At 41.7% G+C, this 12463-nt stretch overlaps 1 protein-coding gene across 1 annotated transcript in view; it reads left to right on the top strand.

The window, feature by feature from the left end:
- Window positions 1–498: 498 nt before the first annotated feature.
- negr1 (neuronal growth regulator 1) overlaps window positions 499–12463 on the top strand; it is a 129581-nt gene continuing 117616 nt past the window's right edge. The window contains exon 1 of the mRNA XM_084473403.1: window positions 499–1091. Within this exon, the coding sequence (XP_084329529.1) occupies window positions 922–1091 (170 nt within the window). The 5' untranslated portion in view covers window positions 499–921. The remainder of the gene's footprint in view (window positions 1092–12463) is intronic.

Genomic DNA, 12463 nt, shown 5'->3' with positions numbered 1-12463 from the left:
TATTAAAATTAGATTATTGTATGATTTGTGGCTTTGTTTTAATTCGGAATGAATCCGAAATGATTATGCATACACTGTGTATGCATAATCATTTTGTCATAGAGGCTACTGGGGGCTGTGTGTGGGCCCTAGCGGGCTGTGGGCCCTTATAATTGTCATAACCTTTCCCCCCTATACCACGGCGCTGTGCTAGGGGACAGGCCTTTGGGCTCTGAATGGGACAATGACACCGAGGGGGGAGGGGATGGCAGCTATCGCAGCCCACTTTGAAAAAATCTCTATTGTGCTTCTTGTGAAGTTTCGCTGCTGCTCTGTTCATCCGTGCTTTCATCCTCGAAATGTACAGCATCTGCAATAAAAAGAAATGGGTGACATAACTTTTAAGGAAAAAAAAAAACACTCGTCCTACGGCATCCAACATCCACTTCCACGTTCCGGATGTTAATTTCCTTGCGCAGGAATACGGAGGGTGGTGGTCATGTCTCTTAAATGAACGTCATTAATTTCTCATAGGTCGCGTATGCTGTTATTATCATCACCTACAGCCGCTCAAACGGCTCCATCAGAAGCCACTGGGAACGGGTTGCCCGGGAAACGGCCGCATGGCAACAGGATCAGCGCCTGGGGGTTGTCTGCTTCTAGGTCTGCTCCCATTTTACACAGCGTCTCCTCCTCACTAGATGGTGTGCGCGCCACTGGAGAGCAGCCTGCACTTCCCCTCGCTCCGTGGGCTGACGTAGGAACCAAACAAACCCGGGAAACTATAGCAGCACCGCCGCCACCACCACCACTACCAACCCATCGCTTTTCTTACGGAGTAAAAACAAGAGAGAAAAAACTACATATTTGACGACCAGGGTTTTGCGTGCAGGTTTTTATTGTGAACAACACTTGGGGAGACTTGGGTGCAGCAGCTCTGTGATGGACATCATGTTGGCGGTGCAGGATGCGTGCGTCTCCGGTCAGTGGCTCACCGCGATCCTGCTCAGTGTGTGCTGCTTTCTTCCGTCCTGCTTGCCCGCTGGACAAACGGTGGACTATTCCTCGGTGGAAAGTGTGGTGAGCAGACAGGGCGACACGGCGATATTGAGGTAAGGCGATACCAGTCGATTCAACTTTCAACGCGATTTTCTCTCTCCTCTCTCTCAGTTCCCTCAGTTCCCTTCGCTTCCAAGACGTGTGTTGTCGTGCACGCAGTTGTGTTGTGATGTTAAGCAAGCAAAGTGAGTCAAAACACACTACGTCACTCGAAACCGCGATCTTTGTCGTCTTATTTCACTTTGGTACGCACTTCGGTGAGCGGTGGAGCGCTTCACGCCTGCGATCTGCACAACAGCCACACATGGGTGCACTTGTTTTCCCTCCGATCCGCTCCTGTCCTCGGGTCCGTGGAGGCGACACATCGGTGCAGCTGCACTTTGCAACGCACTTTTCATCCTATATGTTAACGCAGGCAATAGAACAGCACATCCCACTGAACTCCCATGTTTTGCAAGATTCCTCCCCATAGAGAAAGGCGTATTCAATAAAACTGCAAAGTGCCGTGAGAAAGATGGTAGGATTTGGGTTCCGTTGTGGCAGAATATATCTCACATTCCACGTCGTGATACAGATCAAAGCTATGGAGTGGATACTGTAGGCCTGGTTTAAAGACTAACCCTGATATCCAAATAGAGCTGTAACACTTTTATTGGTTGAACTTTACAAAATAAGTGCCCACCGTGCATCGCAGGAGGAGCTGCTGTGGCTCTCTCCACCACCGTCACTGAACCAGCTCCCACATCTCAGTCGCTCCATCCTCCATCACGCAGGGAGGGATTTGCATACTGCCATCTATCTGCCTCTGTGGCCCGCGATGGGGATGCGGGAAAACCTCTATTAGGAGTGGTTTAGGAGTGGCTGATCGATTCATCGAATGAACGGACGACTGCATTTGGTGAACTGATACTTTGGAAGTGAACCAGGGATTAAAACCCCACATTTTCCCCTACGGTTTACTTAAAGTTGGACTTGGCCAAGCGCTATTTGCATAATAGCCAACCCTTTTATGTTTTCCTTTTTTCGGTGTAATGTTTTTTGTTCAAGACTACATTGTCTGTTGAAAGGGATTGGTATTATGTCGGGATTAAGGAAGCATTGGTGATTAGATAGGGCCTCCGTTCTTGATTTGGGATAAGATTTGTTATTTTTGTCTTTTTACATCATTTGCGTAGCTGTCCGGAGGAAGACAACCTCTTTTGAGGAAAAGCTGGGTTAACATTGGGTGCCCTAATTGAATATAAATCCTCTGGCTATTCACTGTTTTAGGCCTAGTGGACATGGATGACATTCTGAATACTGAAACATAATCTCTCTTTCCTTTCTGCCATCGGTGCAGATCTGCAAGCTACACACACAGTATGGCATTGTGTCAAGTAATGGCCCTCATCTCAGAATTACCTTAGCAGCAGCACACAAGAGCTTGTTATAATTATTTGGAGCCATATTTTATGTGTGCCAAAGGGCTTTCCTGTCAGAGTCTCTTCTGCACCCCTTCCTTGGCTGGCGCCTCCCTATAGCATCTAATTCACTGGTTGTCAATCTGGGTTGGCTGAGATCAGGGAGACTGCCTAGGCCTCAAGCTCACTGCTTCACTGGGCCACAGGTTATCTCTGTCTGGGGTGAACCAGCCCAACAAACAAGTGTTTCCTCCAATATATGGACAAATACGCTCCCAGGTCATGTCTTTGTCAGTGGTGCTGGCCGCCAACGGCTGAGGAAAAGGAGGCAAATGGGGAATGCCATTTGTTGTTCTTTCTGTTTCTTTGCAAGGTTGTCAAGGCTAATCAGAAGTGCTGTGCAATGATTGCATGGGGCCTTAGCTTAGACTAGGGATTGGACAATGCCATATGCCGTATATATATATATATATATATGCCTATGTAAAAAAATACAAATAAACTCTGTCCTTTTGTGTCATGTTAATTTATTGGCATAATTGGTAATTATATGTGTAAAGGCTTACTTTAAGATGGACACAGGGGACCACAAATGTTGGCTAGAGGGAGGGCTTTAAAGAAGCTCTAGGTAGGATTAACGGCTATTTGAGTGTACTTAAGTAGAAATGGCAAAGTCGTATTTCAGCTATTAATGAGTGAAATGCCCTGTCGAATATCCATTGCAAGTTTGATGCGCCTGCCTCTGTATGAGCCAATTTAGATTGTAGACCGTTCCTTGCTAATTTCTGACCAATCAGGACATCTCTTCTGTGATTGATTCAGGGAATTCATCTTACCTGTCAATTAGAGGTGTGTGAAATTTAACACTTCTCCATAGACCTCTGAAGAATAAGTCCTGCCTCCGAGGCTCTGGTTCCCTCGGTCAAATGTCTATGGGAAATAACATCGGGTTTTTGAATGATCGTACATAACAAACTCTGTAGGTGGCGAAGAAGTAAAAGCTGCGTCACGTTTTGAACTACACACATTTTCCATCTAGTTTCGACTGGCTTTTTGGATAACGGCACCGACATTTAACCGAGGGAACCGGGAGCCTCGGAGGCGGGACTTATTCTTCAGAGGTCTATGGCGTAGATATGTAGGGACGAGGGAGCAGAGTGAGGAAATGTTGAAAAAACAAAAAACAATGAAAACATTGCAAAAAAAACTCCTGAACTGCGATACATTGTTTATTACTCGTGCATGTTGGTGCTGTTGTCGCTGTGAAGTTATACGGCTGTTTTCAGGAAATGTATTCCTAAACAATGCATAATAACACTATATATTGTAAAGCTTTCCTGCTGCTCTATTATTTACACAGTGCCGTTGTAGGTACAGTTTTTTTGGATTCAACTTGTATTTCATTGTTGGTACATTAATCAGAGCATTAAATGCGACATGTTCAATAAAATATGAGCTTGGTTAGCGATAACAACCTTACTTTCATCCTATTCCTTGCCAAGGGCCTGGCACTACCATTTTGGCGGGGGTGTTGATTGGTCAATGTCATGTTTTCCTCATATGGTGCAGCTTTAAAAGGTATTGAGCTCTTTTAAAGCTAAACACCAACCAGGAACAAGCTTGTTCCTGGTTGGTAAACACCAACCACCAACCAGGAACAAGCTTGTTCCTGGTTGGTGTTTAGCTTTAAAAGAGCTCAATACCTTTTAAAGCTAAACACCAACCAGGAACAAGCTTGCTTGTTTGTTTGTTTGGCCTGGAATAGTGGAAGAAAAAAGCTGTATTCAGTCATCATGGTGCAACAAAATTGAATGTGAATCAATATAAATGAGCAGCCAAACACAATAAAACCATGACTTTTCAAATGGTGGGGCAATCCATCTATCCCATAGCCATTCATATGGTCACAGCTGTAGTAGTGACTGTATTTTCGCACAAATATTTGATAAGTTTGATCAATTTGATAAATATTTTTCTTCTTTGACCAAGGATACATGGTCCCTAGCGAATGCTATGTAACATGCCTATAGCCCTCTAAGCTGGCCCACTCACTGAACAGCCATCACCCCCTGCCTTGCTGATTGGCTCAGAGCCCTGGTCAGTCACAGCTCACTTTCCTTTCGTTCTTTCTCTCCCTCTCTCATTGAGTGAATTTTTTTTTCAGTGGATTTGGTTTGATAATATCTGAATAATTGAAAATATTCAACGTGAAAACTAGACCTGCACTGCACTTCCTTCCAGGAAATAAGGTGAATTAAATCAACCTCGCCCTTTCTTAATTGCATAAATGGGATTCTTACGGTTTAAGTTTTTAATTGCATAAGGTCCCAGGAGGGCGACAGGAAATACCAAGTGTGTTGTTTATTTCAAGGAAGACTTGATTCCTAGCAGCACCTATGAGCATAATTAATTGGCAACTCAACAATAGGATAGTCTGTTCATTTCATGTGGTAGGTATGTGTTAATCTCCCCTCTACATTGGTAATTCTTTCTCTTGACTGGAAGTTGAAAGGTGTTACATTTGAATGTGGTTTATTATTATCATTATTATTACAGCCGAAATAGTAGGCCTAAGGACATGTTTGGCCAGCACTTATTTCCTCCAAACCCCTATTAAACCAATCCTTATTCTACAGAGAGATATTTTTGGTTTTGGGAACCAGGCATTAGTCTTAAGTGCTCAGCCATTTACCATTCCTTTGGAAATGTGTGGCTCTCAAGACACTGTCAAATCCTGTCAAATCCTATAAAAAGGCAATTTTTGCTATTTTTCCAAAGCTGATTGGCTAAAGAAACACATGTTTTTGAAATACTGACAAGAAGCACATTCTTGGAGTATTCCCTCAAAAACGCAACTACTTTGTCACGCAATGATGATTTTCATACCTTTTTGAATTCTTAATGCTGCCTTCCTTTTGGTTTATTGTTTCAGCTTTTGGAAGGAAAGGCATGGCCTCTGGTCTGCATGTCAATCTAAATGCACAGCCATTTAGCAGATAGGGTTAGCAGCACATCCCTTATATTTGTACCATTTGTGGTTTTAATCTCCTTACGTAGTCTAAACAAGTGCACCACTGTTTGGAAGAATGCAATTCTTCCCGCGGGAGTGTATTTTCTGCAGCCCTATGCTCTTTTTCCCTCCCCCGCTCTGCAGAGCTGTGTCATTTGTTTCAGTCGGACAATCTTGACTCATCATCAGTAAATGACTGATCTGGCCAACATTCTAGCCAGACGGACAGCCAAATGAGCGGAAATTCCCCCCCCGTGCTGTCCAAGTGAAAACGCCAGGTATCGGTGTCAGCCGCTTTCACAAACAACAACAGTACAAAGTTACCCAACTGTAATTTCAGCCTTGATTTAAAATATAAAGCATATCATGTTTGTTTTTCTGTAACGCCGTGGCTTAACCCACTTGGGTGCCATTCGTCAAGCACAGCACACGTGTCCCAATTTCCCCACTTTAACCAAGCCTTTAATCACAAAGCCACTGTTGTTTCCAGCTTCTTTTAAGAAATCAAATGTAAAGAGATGTTAAGTGATCAAAACAAAGGTGGAGCATACTTAAGCTGCACTTGAAAGGGAGATGAAGCCCAGAGAAACACGGCACAAATAAGATGATCCAATCTTATTTTCTATATCTAGTTTGACAGTTGGCCCTTAGCTATGAAATAATGTGCCATGCTGGAGGCTTTCTTCTCTGTAATGGTGCAAAATTGACCTGTCACTACTCTCAAACTCTGGTATTCGTATAAATGTAACATCACTGCTTGGTGTCAACAACAGGCGACCAGTTGATGGAAATATTTTCTGGCTCAATAGAATTGTGTCACACTGGTTATATATTTATTTTTTTGATTCATTGTGGCTGGAAAAACATGTAATGTATCATTTAAAAAACGTGTTGTTATTACGGCTCCCTTGAAAGGTCTTGACATTTGCCATAGGCGTCAGTGCGTCACAGCCTACCTCAGACGGCTCTTTCCAGCCTCATGTCTAACTATTCCCACCTCCGCAAAGATACTAAGCTAAGCATAAAATAATATTAAGTCAGTCTTGAAAGTTTCCGGAGAGTGCATTTTTAAAGAATGAATTTTATCTCTCATACTCAGGCCATAAGCAGAGTCATGGCTGGGGAACATCCTGTTTATTTTCTGCATTTTCAGCATGTTTTTAATTAGGCCACGTTCAGTTGCTGTGTGAGGTGTGTGTGTGTATACGGCTGCACTCCAGAAGACCTTGTTTTGGGATGATAGCAAATAGTGGCTTCTCTGAACTCGTCAACACAGCTGCCATAATGCAACAATCCAGGTTTATCTCACATGACACACCTAAGGGCACACCTGAATCTGTCGCTACTAATTAATCACTGTCGTCCTCTACCAAGCGGCCCTTCGTTGCAGGTTCAATGGGCCTGTCGGAGCAATGCTGGGCGCATGTTTATATTTTGATTTGTTCAATTTTTTAATCCCACTGAACTCATTTCTTTTTAAGGTTCTTCCTTGCTGTCATCTCTCTTCCATTAAACATAATTCCACAAGTCTTTTCGGTATAGTTACCTAAAGCGAGAGCTGTTACCTTAAAGTAAGCGTTTACCAAGGACTGCGGATATAGCAGATGTCCTTACCATTTAATGTGGCCTTTATTCTACTTCTGCTTGGTTAAAGTAGAGCATCATATTTTTGAAATTGGTGTCCATTTTACACCTGCTCATTACTATTTATGAACTTGTGAAAAAGAAAAGGTTACAAGGTAAGAGTATTACCAATTCAGGCTCCCCATGCTAAGACACAGAAAGGATAACAGTCTCCCCATGTAGTCCTCCACACTGGGAGTCAACATGATCCACCACACCACATCATCCCCTTGAAGCTCTTAACGTTGATAGTGTCAAAAGCCTTTCATGGGTCATTTTTTCCTTTTCTTTTCTACTACCACTAGGTGGGAATCCTGATCAGTCCAAATCGCTTTTTGTCCATTTCGCTTGACATGTTGCGAGCTAGGTATTTCAATTGGAAAAAACCGAATGACTTCAACCACTCTCGCCGGCGGTTTCAATAGCACAGGATGTTTTAATTGTCATATTCAAAAAGTAGTGTCCAGCCCTCGCCTCTTTTCCCACTACCGTCTGGAAACCCACTAACTCACCGGTGAAATCAAAGGCTTATTATTAGCTGTAGTCAAATGGATATGTTGAATTACATTCAACTTTTGCAGAATCACTTCAAAGTGAACAGTAGTTGGCTTTCGTAAAAATAAATATTCTTTTCCCGCCTCAGTTCTAACAACTGTCACATTGTAACTAGGTGTTTGATGGTGGATGCTTGGTGGATGCTACACCAAATAGTTAGCTGGGTTCTGTCTGTATTTTCTGTATAGGCTTAGCTTCTGGGTACTCAAATTTGCATGCTGTGAGCCATTCTACAAATGGCTGAGGTGTATCCACTCTCCTAATTTGTTAAATTCAAAACATTGTTACTTTTCCAGAAAGTGATTTGGTATTTCTAACTCTTAATATATTTCAATTAGCACTAAAGTGATTGAGTGCATTGGTGAAGTCTAAATGGAAATGCCTTTCCCGGTGTCAATCCCTTAAAGTTACTCAATGGGTGCCATTTTTTAAACCCATTTTTCTAATAAGCTCATAATCACCAAGGAATATGAACACGGTTCTTGTTGGAAAATGTAGCTTTTATGCCTTTCACAATATTCAGATCTTTTTCTCAACAATTTCAGCCGTGTATAATAATGAGCGAGCAACATTCTTTGCAGGCTACACATAATAGCCTTTATTATTTATAATAAATGTCAGCATTGCTCAAGTGCAATTTAAATGCATATGGTTCATGAGTTAAGCCAAGCAATGCTGTGGTATCACTCCATTAGCAGCCCATCCTTCCTGGAACACTGTTCCACAAGAACATTTTCCTGACACGACAATTCAACTATTAAAGTCGAAATCAATGTCTTCGAATCTTTGACGAAAATGTGAATCATCGAAGATTCAAGGTCACCCCTAATGCCAACCCTATAATTTAATAATGTAATATGAGCATAAGGTCAAGAGGGATCGAAGTCAGATGATTCATGATTACAGTGACTTTCATAAAAACATGTCCAGCTTCTTCAGTGAATAATATCAACAAACAATGTTGACATGGTTACATTGAATTCACAGGGTTTCATCACAGTGAACCGAATTGATACCAAATTGATTCCCAAGAGAATCTTTGATCAATCTGTCAAGAATAAGAAAGATAATTAGTACCTCTTCTTAGTATAGTTGTATAGGTTCAGGTTGCTTGGGATTATTCATCGCATGTATGGCTAATCCATCGTACGTGTACGACATGTTCCCTAGGGAACCAAGAGCATACATGAGCAAGTTGGCAGTGGGGAAGAAAGACATCACAGGCTTCCTTTGGGAAGCGCTGTGTTGCGCTGCAACATGGTTCGGCAGAGCACCCTCTTTATGTGAGCTTTGGGAGTGACCGCAGGTAGACATTGCATTTATCCTGTTAGGAATATGAGGATAACATTAAAACATGTTGACAAGCAGCCTTCTGCTGAATGAAATACACTACAATACAGAGGACGCTTTGGGCTGCAGGGAAAGAGGGCTCGCTTTGTTTGCCAACATTCGACCAGATGTTGTCTAAGTAGTCAGCCTATTGTAAGTCACAAAGAAACAGCAGTCCATCGCAGCTTAAAAAAGGCAAGCATATTTTGTTATATATAAGTATATAGTATCTAGTATAGTATATAGTATAGTATAGTTGTAGAACTGTATGAAGGACAGACTATAGGTGTTTATGAGCAGCTGTTTGTACCCTTTGGAGCCAACACCAAAAATGTGATGGCTGGATTACAGAGGGAATAGTTAGGAAGAAGGGGCTGGAACTCCATAGAAGACGTCTGAAAGTAAATTGAGTATGACCTCATCCTCTGTCCTTCACCTGAAGGTCTCCGAGAACTTGGTACAAGGGATGAAAACAACCCATTCAAAGTCTCACACACACACACACACCCTCCCGGTGGTCCAGAGTTAACATGCTGGCAGTACCTCCACCTCACATCTGGCTATAACCTCTCTCTCTCTCTCTCTCTCTCTCTCTCTCTCTCTCTCTCTCTCTCTCTCTCTCTCTCTCTCTCTCTCTCTCTCTCTCTCTCTCAAAGGCAGACGAGATATCATATTATTTTTCTCTCTGATTTCTCGGAAGTCAATGGTCTGTTGTAGGGGTGGGAATCTCTTGGCACCTCACGATTCGATTCCGATTCAGAGGTCAATGATTCGATTATAAAACGATTATTGATGCATCTCGATGCATATCGATTCAACAGTTTATTTTATGTTCATTTCCATGTGGGATTTTCAAAAAAATATGTATACATCTGACTTTTGCTGCTTTCTTTTTTTTATTCAATTTGTTTTTGATTATTAATTTTTCTGCATCGAGACGGAATAGTTCTAGAGAGAATCATGCATCAAAGAATCTATTATTTTTCCCACCCCTTTCTGTTGTCGTACATCTTTGGTTAGTGATTTATTTTCTGACCAAAAGACGTTACGCTTAAAAAGGTAAATATAATTACCTCATTGATATGAGAAAATGTCAATCACTAAGGGAAGGGAAGGGAACTTGGTCTTAAGGTATCTTTATTTTATAAACAACATTGCATCAATCCATTTAGAATTGTGACCAGTTTAAGAATTTAAGTATTTATACCATTATAACCCATATTTAAACTATCCATAGCATGTTTCTCTTCTAGATACACCAAATACACCATTACATTAAAACAAGGACAACAACATGCACAGTCCTGAGACAGAATCAAATCCACTCATGCACAGAGATCACCATGTTCACCATAGTGTGTTGACTTTCATAATTGGTTTCAAACTTGGGTACTTGCATACAGAGTTTTTGTAATTCATTTGTTTCTATGTTTCCATGGCTTAGGAATTAACCTTCAGCAGCTGTTCCGTTATGCAAACTAAGTGGAGCTGAAACAATGGAGACATTATAAATAACTTATTTTCAGTGCTGAACGAGGATTAACGAATGCCTCAATTATTGGGATTCACAAGTATAAATCCCTATTGTGATCTTGTTCAACTCAATTCATTCTTAATCGTGTGACTAATAAAAACAACAACTCAATAACAAATGGTGAACATTATCTTTCATTAAAGATTCACAATTGTTGAGTTGTTTCTCTTTTTTAATGTTTTGCACAGATGGCTCAATTCTTTATCAACGTTTACTACTTAAAACGAGTACATCTGGAGTTGTCTTTTGTATCAGGGAGGTATCTGGGAAAGCCCCAACAATGTCATCAATCACCTTGAACATTATAGCATGTCATCTGAAAAAGTACCCCATAAACGGTCATTCTGTTTTCATTACAATGACTTTGTTCATTCAAAAATATTTAACGATATATACACTGAATCTGGTGTAAAGAAACTAATAGCAAAGCGCTCCAATGTTTGAGTGGAGAAATCAGGCTACGTATTAATGATTAATTTAATTGATGTTAAACATAAACAGATTCTGAAATATAAATGTAGCCATTAATGAAGACACGATGACTTCAGTCCCATGTAGCTTACTGAAAGGCCTCCCGAGCGTTTACCATAAGAAACCCGTTGCATGTAAATTGGCACTAATATTCGGCAGCAAATTCATCAACTGATCTTCGAGACAGCTGGTCATTAGGATTCTAAATTTAGGTTCCTGCTAGTTTGATATTCATAATTCGACTTTGGCAAAGCTCTACTTGTCTTTCTGTTCTCTTCGTCAGTCACCTTGTTGTCTATCTAGGCTTTTCTTTTCAGCGTCGCTTCCATTCGTTTTTTTCTTCAAACGAGCAAACTCAGTGTCAACTTTTCCGAAAACCTTTTTATCGTATAATAGTTGCGTGTTCTTTCCAGAGTAACCACTGCGGATGCTTTCTCCTCCGTGATATTCAATAGTTATTGCACTTGATGAAAAGCGTTGCCCGATCGATGAGTCACTGTTTGAAAACAAATTAACAACAGCTTAGTACCCCATATCGGTCCTTATCAAACCATCAATAACCACAGACATAGCTCTGAAGATGAGACTGAAGTCCTCTAGACAACTGGGCCAAAGCAACAAGATAAAACAGGATCCTCATTGATGGGACGAGCTAATCCCACTCTTATAGACCTGCCACAGGGCCCGCCACCGCATCCTCTTCCTCCTTGAACGTGGTGTTGAGGGCCCAGCGGGCCTGACTCAGAAAACATAACTGGCTCTTATCCTGCACCGCAGGACTCGTTTGTAGTTGATGAGGCCAATATACACTTGGGATCCCCGAAACAACACCAACAAAAACACTCATCCACGCATGTTATTGCATCCAAAAAATGTCTGGCCGTTTCAATGATGGTTTGATTGATGATTATTATAATATTAGAAGTTACTTTATAATTATTCCTATCGAAAATACTTTAATGATAATACTAGGATTACGTCCTTAAAAAATGAATCTATGACTCCTTAAGAGCACGCATTTGAACGGACTAAATCAAGTCGCTTTTTGGCCACAGTCAGGGGCCACAGCACAACTTCATTTTCTGCACTGTAAAACCTCTCTGCCAGCCAGTCCGTCTCACTTCAGATGTAAAAACAATTGTCCGGCACTTTCCCACCACCAGCGACAGAACCGGGCTCCGTCTTTGATTTCATCACAATGCCCCCGGTCTCTGGTCTCCAACGTGAGTGCTACTTTGATTTGAATTTGAATCTTTCAAAGATTAGACATGGTGTCTTCTCGGGCCCTCTTGTTCTCAAAGCCATCTCGGGGCCATTGAAAATGTGCAGAATCTGGCACCATGCTAATGAGACTTTTCACCGACCTACCGCAAAGCCAACAATGGCTGGCACAGTCGGGGCTTCACGTTGAAAAACGGTCAGATTCTCCGGCTGGTTTAGTCCAGAGAATGTAGGCAGCCGATGCTATTACGTGGCACTAAATGTGATTACAGAGCATCACAA

The sequence above is a fragment of the Micromesistius poutassou genome (assembly GCF_964030765.1).
Source record: "Micromesistius poutassou genome assembly, chromosome: 9".
Classification (NCBI taxonomy): Eukaryota; Metazoa; Chordata; class Actinopteri; order Gadiformes; family Gadidae; genus Micromesistius; species Micromesistius poutassou.
The sequence above is the reverse complement of the archived record's forward strand: the minus strand, read 5'-3'. Positions and strand labels throughout refer to the sequence as shown.